Source organism: Arachis hypogaea, chromosome 17 (genome assembly GCF_003086295.3).
Source record: "Arachis hypogaea cultivar Tifrunner chromosome 17, arahy.Tifrunner.gnm2.J5K5, whole genome shotgun sequence".
NCBI classification, from domain to species: Eukaryota; Viridiplantae; Streptophyta; class Magnoliopsida; order Fabales; family Fabaceae; genus Arachis; species Arachis hypogaea.
Window position 1 is genome coordinate 119074058 of NC_092052.1, and position 16359 is coordinate 119090416.

Genomic DNA, 16359 nt, shown 5'->3' on the forward strand with positions numbered 1-16359 from the left:
GTACTCGCAAAAGAGGAGTTGGTTTCGCTCCCAGACCATTAGAATCGAACCACCATCGATTTGCTAAAAATCGACAAAACAATTTGAAAAATATTTTTAACAAAAATATACTCATTAGGAAAACTACATAGATAAGAGTTTAATTTTTTAATAATTAAATGTGTAATAACTTATCATCTGTTAGTGTCTTTGGACACAATGTCTCTGTCCATGTCTCATCTGTCAAACACGATTTTGTGTCTCTGTGTTCCTGTCTCAGTTTCTTGTACCTGTAAACAAATGCAACCTAAGAGGTTGGTTATACATATATGATGGTTATCGAAAAAATTGAATTAAGTCATTATAATTATTATTATAATTATAATTCTGTTAGGTAATTAATTAGGGTATTAATCAACTGTAGTCAATTAGTGTATGGATTGCAAAAGAAGCCCAACAAAAAAAAAATCCTAAATCAAGAATAATCATAATTCTATTTTCATTCTTATTTACAATAAAAAAAATCACAAAACCATGCGTCGTATTCTGCCACGAGCAGCCGCACATCCTCCACCGTCAACGATGCTGCATTACCCCATCACCAGCAGCCGCAAGTTCTCTTCCGCCACCAGTAGCCACTGAACCTCCACCATCAACTACGCATCACCTTCCGCCACCTGCAGCCGAACGTGATGTCACAAACGTGGTAACGCAAACCTCTCTTCTCTCCATCCATGTCTCTTCTTCTTCTTACGTTTTAGTAGATGATTTTTTTAGTAGTTTTAGTTTATTTTCTCTTAGCTTTCAGATTTTTTTTCCTTATGTTTTAAAAAATAACATCCAAAATTTAACAGAAAAAACATCTAAAATGATAGAAAAAGAACATTCAAAACCTCAAAAAAAAAAAAAACCTAACAAAAAAATTCAAACTTGTTGAAAGGAGCATTCAAAGTCTAACAAAAAAGAAACATCTAAAATTTTCGTACAAGAACTTCCAAAGGTGATCCCAAAAAGAAGAAGAATTTTTTTCTCTTAGTTTTTGGAATTTTTTTTCCTTATGTTTTGAAAAATAACATCCAAAACTTAACAGAAAAACGTCTAAAATATAGAAAAAGAACATTCAAAACCTAATAAAAAAACCTAACAAAAAAATTCAAACTCGTTGAAAAGAATATCCAAAGTCTAATAAAAAAGAACATTTAAAATCATTGAAAAGAACACCCAAAGTTTAACAAAAAAGAAATATATCTAAAATCATTGTACAAGAACTTTCAAAGGTGATCCTAAAAAGAAGAAAAAAAAAGAGTAAAAGGAGTGAGAAGGCGCGTGTTTTTTTAGCATAAAATTAGTTTTTTAAATTTTAAAATCAAAATTTTATAAAAAATTAACTACTTAACTGTATATAGAGTTGATTTCTTAAACTTTTTCTTATAATTAATATTAATCATTTCTTTAATATGAATTTGAAAAATCAAATTACTCAATTATAATAAAATTATTTTTGCAAATTATAAAAGTTTTTCAATTTTTTTTTCAATTTTCCAAAACAGCCAATTCTTAATTAACTGATCATCGCATTATTTGTATTGAGTGACTTATACATTTCGGTCAATTTTCTGTTATTTTGTCTGAATTCAAGACTTCGACTTTAAAGCCGATTTCCTCCATTTTAACTATAGAATTTTCATTTATTATGGCTCTTGATTTGTCTCTTGAAAGAATAATAAATTTGTGTTTTTTCGTGTTTAATATTTCTATTCAAAACAGTGGTACACACAAAGTTTTCATGAATATTTTCTCTTTCTATTTTGGTTTTTCTTTTGAATTCTTTTACCTTTTTTTCATTTTTTTGTTTGGATGGAACATATTCAAAAATTAAGTGTTTGAAAAATTGAAAAAAAATTATAACATGGGGTTGTTACTCAACAAAATTTGTGACAATTGACGAGAAAGAATCAAATACAAAGGGTCGACTAAAAGAGAGTTCGATTGCTTATTAGGAGGTCGAATGTGCTTTGGCGGGAATGATTACTGATAAAAAAAATTATAGCCTACCACATAGCAACAAAATAGTGACAATAAATTGATCAAGTGTGTTTATAAAGAGGAGCACGAAACAAACAGTGAGCAGTTGAAATTTTGCTCTAAAAATACACATTTATACATACTCACATCTTAGTTACTTTCTATTTACGTTTTAAGTCTCATTTCTGAGTAGGTATTGTTCCATTATTTTTTCTCTTCTTTCCTTTATTATTTTATTCTGCAATTTATTTTTTGCAAAGTTATTTTCCTTGCAAAATTTATTTACTTTTTTCTAATGTTGTAAACTTTCCTCCAAATTCTGTAGAGTTTGCTTTATTATCACTATAAAAAAGTAGTATTTGTAACAAAAAAATTGTTACAAAAAATTTGAATTTTGAAACGAAAGAAATTTGTAATAAAAAAAAAATTTGTTACAGAGTTGTTGCCATATGTCTCGTTACAAAAAATTTTTGTAACAAAAAATGAAATTGTTATAATACAAAGTAATAATTTTGTAACAAATTTTTTTAATACAAAAATTAAAATTTGTTACAAAAGTGATAACAATTTTTTACCTTTTGAAATATTTTTCCTAACAATATAATTTTTTCTATCACAAAATTTTGTTATAAAATATAACTTAATTTCGTAAGATTTTTAATTCCTTTAACTACAAAAACACAATATTTATTTTGTAATAAATTTTTTAATATAAAACACATAATTTATCAAATTGTATTATTTTTTAATTAATTGATATATTAACTAATTTACTGTGCAAGTCAACATTTATATAATATATAATAACATAGATAATTCAAATATCTTTCATTTAACTAAGATTCTTTTAAAACAAAACAGCATTAGCATCTACATAGATTAGTTTCACAAGTTCAATTAAAAGTTAAAAGTTCTACATAGATTAGTGTATCCATGAGTCAAAATATTTTTGAGTCTTGCACCTAGTATGTTGTCCCCATTTTGACATTCTTGTAAATATAAAAAATCAAAACAAAAATTAGAGACAATATATAACATTAATTACAATTTTACTGTTCACTTTTATTGTTTTTAAAAAATATTTGGTAGAAACTCCCTTAAAACTTGGATATTTTTATCGTCTACGGTTCCATAAAAAACAACCAATTCATCACTTATTTCTCAATCATTACACAACCAAACTTATCAAACTAAATAATAAGACATGTGTCATTTCTCAACCATAACACAACTAATAAAATGTATTAAATAGATCCATATACAATTAAACATAGACTAATAATATATCAACCATGTACGAATATGTATTAAAATCATAATCAATTTTACATGTACCTTTAGTTGTCTAACCATTTTCATTGTCAAATCGCGCTATATCAAAGAGTTTACAAGGACTTGTTGAATTTCCAATTGAGATTTCACTTGAGCTAACTCTTCTTTTTGTATTCGTTGCTCTTCAAGTTTTTTTAGCACATATATTTTCTTTATTAGCTCCTCACGATCTTGAATTGCCTCTTCAAGTTGTGCTGAATCTTTAATTTAGTTTTTGAAGCCTTTATGCCATAACTTGCACCATTTTCTCACTTCTCACAACTACAAAAATTTTATTTAGAGTGATAGAATTTTCCAAGGTTCTGAAAATCGAATCGGACCGGCCAATTCGACCGGATTAACCAAAAACTAGTCATTTGGCTGATCCAGTTGACCTCTAGAACCGTCCTACAAAAAACTAATTAAAAAAGTGGCCAAAATAACAGTTCAACCGGTCTGGGTTTTTTGAAGGCCCGGTTTTGTAATCAGCCTAAAAAAGGGTGCTGTTTTGATGCCAGAAAAAAAAAAGACAAAACCCAATAACCCAGTCCCAAATGAGCAGAACGAAGTCACGAATGCCTCCCTCTCCCTTCCAATCCTAATTTCCTAAAACATGCAGAAAGAACGCCTCCACCATCCCTATCACTATCGGTGCCGCCAGTGACCACCAGCGGTTGTCATCCTCGCTACTCGAAGCTTCTTTCGTTGTTGTCGTCGGCAGGTCAGTTCGAAGTTTCTGTTGTCATCGTTGTTGGCCACCTCTATCCTCGTCGTTGTCTCTATCCTCGTCGTCATCGTCTCTATTCGCTTCGTCAAGCATCTGTCTTCGAGCCATCATCGTCGAACATCTGTCTCTTAATTCATTTTCATTTTGTGTTTGCTTGTGAATTTGATTTTTCTTCCGTATTTGCTTTATCTTTTTGAAATTAATAATTGGAGACACGCAAAGTACTTATGTTTTGCTCATGTAATTATTATAGGGTTAGTTTGCTTCAACAATTGTGTAATCAAATCTCAATTAAGAACCATTTCTAATATGAAGGTGCGCGCCTATTGAAATTTCAAATTTAAATTGGGATTATGGTCATAATTAATCCAATATTTATGGTAGTTGACAATTGGACTAATTTCTACAAGAGATGAGAACAGATAAGAGAAGGATATAAAGAAAGAGTGGAAAAAAGAGCAGAGAGACATAACCTAGCATGACAATGACTACCACTCTCAAAGGACTCTATTTAAACTAAATTCCAAGTCCATTCTCTAGAACTCCCAATATAAACTATTTTAGTTCAATGCATTGTAAAAAACATAAAATTAATAACAAAATTTAATTAATATTTCTATATTAATAAGCATAATGTAGTTGTCACAATAAGACACTCGGTTCACAAATATAAAAGTATATGCAAAAAGATAATCAAAATCATATAACAAAGAAGCAAAAAACAGAATCAAAATCATGAAACAAAAAAGAAAAAACAGAATCAAAATCAACTTCCTAAAGAACCAAAAATCAGATTATCAAATAGATTATAGAACAATATTTTCATAGACAGTAAAAATATTAAATAACAATATAGCCGACAATATTCAAATAACATTTACCTTTAGTAGAGCATAAACTAGCAACCAAGCAATGCGCAACAACTAGGGAACGATAACACCGAGCACTACCGTGGAGAAGGAGAATGGCCGAGATGAACCAGAGCAGCAGAGGCAGAGGACCAGGGTCTAGAGGAGCAACACGAGCATGAAAGGCAACGCATAGTAGGAGATGACTATCACGAACAGCGATGACACAGAAGAGCACCACCATGGATAACGGAACATAAACCGACGACAATATAGAGGAGACGAAGACGAGCATGACGATGATGACACACATGAGACGACGACGACGGCGGAAGAGATGAAGGCGAGGCAGAAACAAGGCAGAACAAAGGCTACTAGGGAGTCGACGCAGACGACATTGCTGACGTCGCATTCTCTTTTTCTTTTAGGGGCTCCATTGTTCAACTGCTGTATGTGGAACCACAGAGAAAGGGAAGACATGAGTGAAAATGAGACACCGAATTAGAATTTTTACTTTTTACATTTAACTATTATTATTTATGTTTAACAATGCAATTAAATTTTTTAAGTTTCAGAAATTAATTTTTAGTTAACATTTAAAACTTGAGTATTAGTAAGAATTGTATATTAATTTTTTAAAAATAATATAAAATAATATCTACAATTTTTAAAAATTAATCATTTAATCTTTACTTTTTATAAAAAAAAATTAATTGATACAAACAAAATTTAAAAAATAAAATTTTTGAAACAAAATAAAATTATCCTGAAAAAAATTATATAAACAATTTTTTTTATCCTTAAAGATTTTAACATTTTGAAATAATTTTTTTTTGTTACAAAGAATATTTACATTTTGTGACAAACAAATAACTTGTTACAAGTAAAATTAAATTTTGTGATAAATTATTTTTTTTATAAAATAATTAGAATTTTTGAAACATATTTTGTGACAAAATATTTTAAATTTTTACAACAACTTCATTTTTTGTACAAAACATTACAAAATTTTGTTACAAAATGCCGATTCGTTACAAAAGCCAACATAATTTGTAAAAAAAAAAAAAGCAGGTTATTAGAAAATATTAGAACGTTTTGTAACAAATTGTATTATTGTTACAAAATATTGTTATTCTGTAATAATCACCAAATTTTGTTAAAAAAATTAATTTTTTGTAATAATTTTAAATTTGACAAAAAATTTTGTTAAAAATACTCTATTTTCTTATAGTATATAAACACTTTGAAATTCTGTAAAGTGTTATTGTGATGTTTATTCATGTAAAGTTTAAATAAAATACAATTTTAAAACGTCTATTAGTTCCTTACATACATATTTATAATTCTGCCTAATATTTGTTACATTTGTCTGTCTCCTTGTTCATTGACAAACATAGAGTATTTGATATACTTTTAAAAAATTAATACTTATTGGAGGAGTCAGTTCTATTTCCAAATATTATATAATGAACCATGGTTTATTTTGATTTGATTAAATAGTTGTCTTTTGATTTCGAAATCACAAAAACATATATAACAAGAATTTCTTTGAAAATTTTTATCATTTGTAAAAATAGTTTTCCAATAGTTGAGTAATTTGGTTTTCAAAATTCACCTTAAAGAAATAGTTAGTATTAGTTATCATGACTAAATTTTTTCTTCAATAACCATCAAACATGTAATATAATAGAAAATAACTAATCTCTTATTTATAAAAAAATTTGTCAAAATTATCAGTTTAATATATAATTTTTGACCGGATAATATTAAAAAATAACAAGATACATAAACACAATTTAAAATTCAAACACTAAAGGCTATCTCAAGACAGTTGCATTCCATTACATACTAAGTACTATATATATATATATATATAAAATAAAAGTAAAAAAATAAACAACAAGAATGATATCACAAGATTACAATACAATAAGCACTATATGAAAAAAAAAATCATAAGACTTTCTTGCAAACTACAAGAAAAAAAAAAAAAGCTTTTTGCAAGTTGAAAAAAAATTTCACAATTTACAAGAAGCTCGCCTTTATGTTTATATTTTTGTATTTTATCCGCATGTCCTATTTTAAAGTATTACATTAAAATAAGAGTAAAGTACTATTTTAATTTTTAATATTTAGATTAAATTTTAATTTTATTTATAATATTTAAAATATTTTTTTCAAATATTTTATTATATTTTATTTTAGTTTTTTCATCAAAATTAATTTTTTTCTTTATCAAAAATATTAATTTTTTCTTTATTTTTTTTCGAAGTTATGATATTACAATTCACTGAAAAAGAATTATAATGTCTAAAAGAAAGACAATTAAAATAAGAAAGATAAAGTAATAACAAATATCTTAAGAGAGAAAAAAAAATCTCATTGACCCATTTGCTCTATATTGTGTCTCATCTCCCATATCAGCTCTTTTGCTGCCTCCATAATGTATCTTCCGGAAACTTTGTCACCTTCAAACACTTCCTTGTTTCTAGCTTTCCAAATCCTCCAACATATTGCTAGAAATAAGCTCATAGTTCGTTCTCCTTCAACCCCATTTCTAATTACTACCTCCACTTCTTGCCACCAGTCCATAAACGTTGCCGATTATAATGTCACAAATTGGAAATTCATAGGTGAAGCTTTCCAGATTTTTCCAGCTTGCCCACACCTTCGAAGATAGTGGCTAGCGGTGTCGGGCTCAGAATGACACCTTGAAAACATTGGACTTATCGTTGGGAAGCGGTGATGAATGATGGTCAAAATCGATAATTTTTCATGTAATGCTTTCTATAGAAAGAGTTTAATTTTAGAAGGAATTTTTAATCTCCAAACTTTCTTCCAGATGGTTGTGTTCTGCATTATTAGAGGGTATTGTTCAATGGAAGGGTGAGCGAAACTTTATGCAACCCTGTAGCCAGAGCTCACATAATATTATTGTTGTTTATTCCAGATCCAGACCAGTTTATCTATCCCTGCATCGTTCACCTTGACACTACGAATTCGGGATGCAATTTCTGGTGGAAATACTTTATCAATTATTTCCTTGTTCCAGATATGATATGTATTCAACAATTCTTTAACCTTATTGAGACCTGTGAAATTGTGATTATTTGGGCCGGTGTAGAAAGAACTAAATAAATAAAAATCATAATTGCTTAATAAATAAAAACACCAGTATTAAATAGTATAATCCCCAATCACTATGTTGCCATTCGTTATTTCTTAGTTATATGGTTTAAAAAATATACATAGAATAAATAGTCATTTTTTATCATGAAAAATTTGGACGCTGGCAAAACTAATCATGAAAAATTGAAACTAAAATTATATCCATACAAGATAAATTTTTTTTGGACAAAAATGACTAATTATTAAATTTTTGTTAATGATTCCGTAAATACCCCTCTCTTTTCTCATCTCTCTTCATCTTCCTTCCATAACCACCACTAAATCTGTTGTAAAATCTACCATCTCACTTCTTTTACATCTTGCTACAACCACCACAAATTTAAATTACAACAACAATTTCAGATATGTAATTGGAGCCTCAGATATCAACCTTGGCAGCGCCGTAACCCTTCCTGGCAAGAACCTTAGGTGCCACATAAGAAGGAGTTCCGCAAAAAGTGTGGAACAAGTCGTCCTGTCCAATCCGATCAGAAACGGCGCTTAGGCCGAAATCGAAGACCTTAAGGTCGGCATTCTCATTGAGCAAGAGGTTATCCGATTTGAGGTCGTGGTGAAAGACGCCTCTGTTGTGATAGAAGGAGACGACGGAGATGAGTTGCTGGAAGTACTTTCGAGTGAGGGTCTTCCTTGAGGTGGCCTTTGGCGACCTTGTTGAAGAGCTCACCGTCGTAGACGTACTCCTTGACAAAGTAGATATTGGATTTGATGGCAATGACTTCGAAGTGTTGGATGATGTTAGGGTGGTGGATGTGACGGAGGATGAACATCTCACGCTTGATGTGGGAGACGATACCGCTCTTGAGGATATTCTCCTTGTCGATGATTTTGATGGCGACGCCCTCACCGGTCTTGATGTTGCGCGCGTTGTACATCTTCGTAAAGGTTCCGTAGCCCAGGAGCTTTCCTATCTCGAAGCGGCCTAAGAGGAGGCTGCTCTCCTTGTTCTTGTTGGGAACCACCATTGCCTCAACCATCACTTCTTCTCCCGAGCCAAGGGGAACAAATTGAATATATATACATGTTCTCTCTTTCTGTCAGATCCAACAGTGACAGCAGCAACCTCTCTCTCTCTCTCTCTCTCTCTCTCTCTCTCTCTCTCTCTCTCTCTCTCTCTCTCTCTCTCTCTCTCTCTCTCTCTCTCTCTCTCTCTCTCTCCACTCTATTTCCTTCCCTTGATATCTCTCTTTGGAAATGACAAGGAATAGATTTGGTTGCGCTCTCCAAGTTTGGTAGGATAGTAGATTTTGCAACGGATGTGGTGGTAGTTATGGTAGGAAGTTGAAAAAGAAATTAGAAAAAAAAGGTATATATGTAATTATCAATAAAAATTTAATAATTGATCTTTTTTTCTAACAAAATTTATCTTATATGAGTATTACTTTAATTTTAATTTTTTATAGTCAATTTTATTAACGTTAAAATCTTTTATGGTTAGAAATTATTTCGGCCCAACCCATCAGCGACCTGGGTCCAGATACGAGCGGCCGACCTGACGGGTCATTCGACCCGAGCTAGGAGGGGACCTGCCTTCCCCTCCTCATCCACGTGGAGCTTGGACAGCTAGTAGAAGCTTCTAGAAAGGTGGGCCTGGCCACAAAGGGCCCACCCGAGTACGGACTATAAGAAGGGAGGGATCTACCCCTCCCCAGAGGTACGTCACTTACTCTAACCCTAAACTGCCGCTTCTTGTACGGATACTGAGTTGAGCGTCGGAGTCCTTGCAGGTGGCCCCACCACATCGTCACCCCGCGGATCCCAGCCTCGCGACTCGCGCTCAGGTCCCAACCCTTCCGAGTCTCTGCTCCAGTACCCGTTTCTCCCGATCCATCGAACACCTAAGTAGACAAATATTGGCACTGTCTGTGGGGACCTGGTGTGAGTATGGAGATGTTTCCATCGTCGGAGGAACTTTGCGAAGAAGGAGGAGCCCGCATGAGAAGTAGGATGAGCTCCGCAAGCACCTCTCGTGAGCAGTTGAGGCCGGTAACCCAGCGAGAAAACCAACACTCCAGATCTCCCGAAAAGCGTCCTTTCGGAGGAACAAGGGACGAAAACTCAAAAATCATGCAAGAACTTAGGTACGAAGTGCAGAACTTGGAACGAAAACTAGAAGCGAGAGACTGGTACCATCCCTCCCGCAGCAGGGACACCTGCCCCAGCCTGTCACGCACCCGATCCCCCATGAAGAGGTCGGGTGATTGTGGGAGGGATCCCAGGAGGGATAACGAGCGTGCAGAGACCGACGCTCGAACTCGCTCCTGCACCCCCGAGAAAACAGAAGCTCATGGAGAAACTCGGAAAAGCAGAGGGAGGAGAAGATGGGACCCCATTATCATGGGAACAACCCCTTTCCACCCCTCAATCCTTAAAGTCCGACTGCTGAAGCACTTTGACAAGCCAACTAACATGAAGTATGCCGGGACCAAAGACCTTAAGGAACACCTGACGGCCTTTGAGGCCAGGATGAACCTAGAAGGTGTCGGCGACGTAGTGAGGTGTCGAGCCTTCCCGGTAACATTAGTATGCCCCGCGATATGGTGGTTCAACGCGCTTCCGCAGGGGTCCATTACGGCCTTCTCGAATATAACTCGCAGTTTCTTGGCAGAGTTCACCACGTGCATCGCCAAGGCCAAACACCCTATCAATCTGCTGGGTATCACCCACAGAGCCGGGGAACTGACCCAAAAATTTTTGGATAGGTTCAACCATGAGTGCTTGGAAATTGACGGCCTGACCGACTCAGTAGCTAGCATGTGCTTGACGAATAGTTTGCTGAACGAAGACTTTAGGAAGTACCTTACCACCAAGCCCGTCTAGACCATGTAGGAGATCTAGAATATGGCAAGAGAGTACATCAACGATGAGGAGGTCAGCTAGGTGGTGGCGGTCAATAAGCGATAACCTACCAACCCACCTCCCCTCCAACCTGTGTATGCAGACAAACCAAAAGAGATACCGAAGGAAGAGGCGTCGGGAAAATAGTCCAAGCCATTTCCTCTAGTGGAGAAGTTCATGAACTATACCTCCCTCACGGTCCTCATAGTGGAAGTTTATCAACAAATTACAGACAAAGACATCCTATCAAAACCTTGACAACTGAAGGACAGGACAGGCGGGAATAAGAGCTTGTATTACGACTATCATAAAGGCTTTGGTCACAAGACGCAAGACTTTTTTGATCTAAAAGATGCCTTGGAGCAGGCTATTCGTGAAGGCAAGCTGACTGAGTTCTCCCAGTTCATAAGAGAGCCAAGAAGAAGAGAACGTGAGCAATCGGAGGAAGACCGAAGCCGCACCATAAAGCCAAGGCAAACATCCAATGAGAACCCTGACAGCGGCCCAATAGTCGTTAATAACATCATGGTAGGACGAGATGCACCCCCAAGTCAAAATCGGCAGCAAGGAAAGACGCTAAGGTCCTAGCCGTGTCAACGGGAAACCCCAAGGCCCTGTCTAAGGAACCTCCCGAGATATCCTTCGGCCTAGAGGACCGATGGTGCCACGATCACCCCAAAAACCCACCCATGTTGATCACGGTGATAATCGGGACAGACTTAGTCAAACGGATTCTCGTTGAGACAGGGGTGGACTGCAACATTATGTTCAGAAATGTGTTCGATGCCTTAGGGATTAGAGAAGCTGATCTCAAGACCCACCAACATGGCGTCATCGGTTTGGGTAACAACTACATAAGGCCTGACGGGATAATTTATCTCCCGATCTGCATTGGGCAAAAGTAAGAGGTTGGTAATGACAGAGTTTGTTGTTTTGAGAGACTCCATAGCCTACAATGTCATCCTTGGAAGGAAAATAATCAATGAATTCTCAGCGGTCATATACACCAAATTTCTAACATGAAGTTCATGGCCGACAACGGAACCATTGGTTCCATTAGGGGAGACCTAGAAACGGTAGTCGCTTGCGACAACGGTAGTCTTTCCTTGAGAAAGAAGTCAAAAGAGGCATCTGGGGTGTTCTTGGCCGACTTGGATGCAAGAATAGATGACAAACCAAGGTCAGAGCCCGAAGGTGATTTAGAGAAATTCTGAGTTGGCGACACGGAGGAAAGGTTCACTTTCGTAAACAGAAAGTTCCCGCATGAGCTAAAAGGACCCCTCATGGAGGCTGTTAGAGCAAACGACGACCTGTTCGCTTGGACTCCGGCCGATATGTCAGAGGTAGACCCCGAGTTCATGTCTCACTGACTTTCTGTTAAGCCAGACGCTAAGCCGGTGGCGCAACGACAAAGAAAGATATGTCAGGAAAGGGTTAATGAGGTGGCTAAACAGACGGCCAGCCTAAACCCTAAACCCTAAACCCTATGTTGAAAGCGGGGTTCATTAGGAAGCTGGAGTACTCGATGTGGCTGTCAAATGTGGTTCTCATTAAAAAGGCCAATGGAAAATAGAGAATGCACATCGACTACTCAGACCTCAATAAGGCATACCCAAAGGACTCTTTCCCCCTCCTAAACATGGATGCTCTGGTAAACGCAGCGGCAGGATACCGGTTTTTGAGCTTCATGGACGCGCACTCTAGGTATAATCAAATCCCGATGCACCATCCCGATGAGAAAAAAACTGCATTTATAACGCTAGCTACTTACCAGAGACTGATGAGCAAAGTTTTTAATGACCTCATCGACAAGTCGATCAAGGTATACATCGATGATGTCTTGGTGAAAATAGCTGAGCCAAGCACCCTAGTTGGTGACCTCGAAGCCATCTTCAAGGCACTCTGGAAACACAATATAAGGCTCAACCCCCTTAAATGCACATTTACAATGGAAGCTAGGAAGTTCCTGAGCTTCATGATAACACAAAAGGGGGTAGAGGCCAACCCAGACAAATGTGAAGCCGTCCTTGGAATGACGAGCCTAGGATGTGTCAAAGGTGTGCAGAGGCTGGCTGGGAAGCTCACAGCCTTATCTCGATTCCTTGGGGCCTCGGCAGCGAAGGCCCTCCATTTCTTCAATCTGATGAAAAAGGGAATAATCTTCGAATGGACTCCGGCTTGTGAGGAGGCATTCAACCACTTCAAAAGAATACTTTCGGCACCCCTTATTCTCGGCAGGCCAAAAGAAGGCGAACCCTTGTTCTTGTATTTGGTGGTGACGGAACAAGCTATGGCGGCTGTTCTCATCCGAGAAGAAGACAAGATCCAACAGCTAGTGTATTTCATCAGTAAGGTGCTCCAAGGAGCAGAGCTAAGATACACCAAGTTAGAAAAGCTGTCCTACGCTCTATTGATCTCGTCTCAAAGGTTGATGCAGTACTTTCACGGCCACCTGATCACCCTAAGAACCGACCAAGCCATTCGCCAAGTTCTACAAAAACTCGACTTGGCGGGTCGCATGATGACGTGGGCGGTCAAATTATCCTAGTACGACCTGCGATATGAACCCAGACATGTGATCAAGGCCCAAGCAATGGCAGATTTTCTAGTGGAAGTGATGGGAGACTCGCCTGGGAATACGAATACACGGTGGAAGCTCCGTGTGGATGGAGCCTCCAATCAAGTGTTTGGGGGAGCAGGGATAATTCTTGAAACATCAGCGGGAGTGATTTATGAGCAATCAATTAAGTTTGACTTTCTGGTTTCTAACAACCAGGCGGAGTACGAAGCCTTGATAGAGGGATTAGTCATAGCTAAGGAGGTCGACACATCGAGAGTTGAAGTCAACAGTGATTCTCAAATTGTGACCTCTTAAGTCAACGGGAATTACCAAGCCAGAGATTTCTTTCTTCAAAAATATATAGAGAAAGTGAAGAAGCTATGTGAGGATTTTGAAGAGGTAACGGTCCAACACATACCCAGGAAAAAGAACGCCAGGGCCGACCTCTTGTCAAAGCTAGCGAGCACAAAACCTGGCACGGGAAACCGATCTCTGATTCACGGATTAGTGACGGAGCCATCAATAGCTCTATGTGTAACCCAAGTGTTGAGTTCCCTTTCGTGGATGGACCCAGTTCTTCGCTTTTTGGAAGGCAGCAAATTCCCTAAATACGAGAAGAAGGCCAGAGCAACAAAAAGAGAAGCAGCTAAGTATGTGGTGATACAAGGACAACTATATAAATGAGGGCTCAACCAACCTTTGCTGAAATGCCTACACCCCAACCAAATGGACTACGTCCTAAGCGAAGTCCACGAGGGGCGTTGCGACCACCACATCGGAGGAAAAGCATTGGCCTAGAAGCTCGTCAGAGCCGGATACTATTGGCCCACAATTATGTCGGATGTGCAAGAGTTCGTCAAGAAGTGCAAGAAATGCCAGGAACATGCCAACTTCTACAAGGCTCCAACAGGAGAATTAAGCTCGATGCTGGCCTCCCGACCTTTCGCTCAGTGGGGAGTTGACCTCCTAGGGATATTTCCGGTTGGCCTTGGGAAGTCAAGTATTTGATAGTAGCCATCGACTACTATACTAAATGGGTAAAAGCGGATCTGCTGGCCAGCATATCGTCAGCAAATTGTCGGAAAATCATGTGGAGATAAGTAATCACCAGATTCGGTATTCTTGAAATCGTGATATCGGACAATGGGACGCAGTTTGTAGGCAAGAAGTTCGGGAAATTTTTCTCTGGGTTAGGCGTTAAGCAGAACTTCTCCTCGGTAGAACACCCACAAAGTAATGGTCAGGTGGAGGCGGCAAACAAAACTGTTCTCAAAGGGTTGAAAAAGTGACTTGATCAGGAAAAAGGGCTCATGGGAAGACGAACTAGCCTCGGTCTTGTGGTCCTATAGGACAACACCTCAGTTCACTATCGGAGAAATGCCTTTCCAGCTTACCTACGGTGTAGACGTGGTGATTCCAGTTGAAATTGGGGAGTTGAACCTGAGGTTACTCCTCAGTGGTGGTGAAGAAGCTGTGGAGAAGGACCTGATTGACGAGACAAGGGAGATGGCTTATTTGAGGGAAACTAAATTGAAGCAAAGAATAGCGTTGCAGTACAACGGGAAAGTCCTCGGTAGGAGTTTCGAGGAAGGCGACCTGGTATTACGCCGGCTTACCGACCCCAGGAGAAGGCAAATTGGGAAGGCCCGTACAGAGTAAAAAAAGTCCTCGGGAAAGGCGCTTATAAGTTGGAGAGGCTAGACGGGAGCGACGTCCCGAGAACGTGGAATGTAGCAAACCTGAAAAGGTTCTACTCATGACAGATGACCTACCATTTTCGTGGTCACCTTTCCACAAACCTTGTCTCTTATTTTTAGATGTTTTGAATATATCGCCTCTATAACGTACCAAGTTCAATTGCTTTCTTTATTTTATCATCATTATAACTGTTTTATCGACCATGCATACATTTGCTTGTTTACTCGCAAATTTTTCTCACGGGGCCTACGATGAAAGCTTTGCAAGGCCCACGTGACCCGACAACACCTCGGGACTGATCACCCCGGGAGCCAAAGAAATTGTAAGTCACGATACCCAATGTGTAACGGCTAACAACTTGAAAGCCAAACGGGGACAAAGCAAAATAACCAATGCATTCAAGTGAACGAAAACGGTTAAAAGGAAAGGCACGATAATGACCTAACGATAATCATTTACGACAAAATAAGCAAGTTCTAAGAAAACTACAAGTCCGAAAGATCGATTACAAGGTAAGGTGCCACATTGGCCCAGTTAAGGAGAAAACAAAAGTACAAGTCCAATGGAAGAAATTACAAGTTACTTTCTCAAAATATCGACTATCTTACCATCATGGATAGTCTTGAAAGCCCAATTGCCGAGGTATCGACGTCGGGAGACAGCAGCTTGGCCTGCGCCTTGATCGCCTCCTCAGTACCTCCAATCAACTCGCGAGCATTCTTGACAGTTTCCTTGTTCTTCTTTTTTAAACCGGCGACCTCCCCCTTCAAGCCTGTGATCTCAGCCTTGGCAGTATCTGCCGACTCAACGGCTTTGGCTAGCTTTTTCTCCAGATCAGCAACCTTGGCCTCCACCACAGTCGCTCGACCCAATGCGGCGCCAAGCTGGCTCTCGAGGGTCATTTTCTGGTCGGCAAGGCGGGCCACCGTCCCGTCAAAAACCTTCAATTTCTCTTCCGTGTCTACCAACTTGGTCTTAGTAGTTTCCATCTCATCTTTCAAACCACCGATCTCCCGCAGTGCCGAGCGGTACTTACCGTCTAGCACCCCAGCCTGGGCCAGAACGGGTTCCGCTTTCCTTGCAATAGTTACAGCATGAAGCATGCAACGATAAACTCACCTAGCTTGAGAGGCCAAGTCACTACCATGGAAAAAGTCATTAGTGCCTGCCAAAAGCTGGGAATCGAT

General features: G+C 37.8%; 1 protein-coding gene across 1 annotated transcript; it reads left to right on the forward strand.

Annotated features, from left to right (window-relative positions):
- Positions 1–14507: 14507 nt before the first annotated feature.
- Positions 14508–15133, forward strand: LOC140180708 (uncharacterized). The gene is made up of 2 exons (XM_072221988.1): positions 14508–14590; positions 14773–15133. The coding sequence occupies exons 1-2, from the start codon at positions 14508–14510 to the stop codon at positions 15131–15133; spliced, it is 444 nt and encodes a 147-aa protein (XP_072078089.1).
- The last annotated feature ends 1226 nt before the right edge of the window (positions 15134–16359 follow it).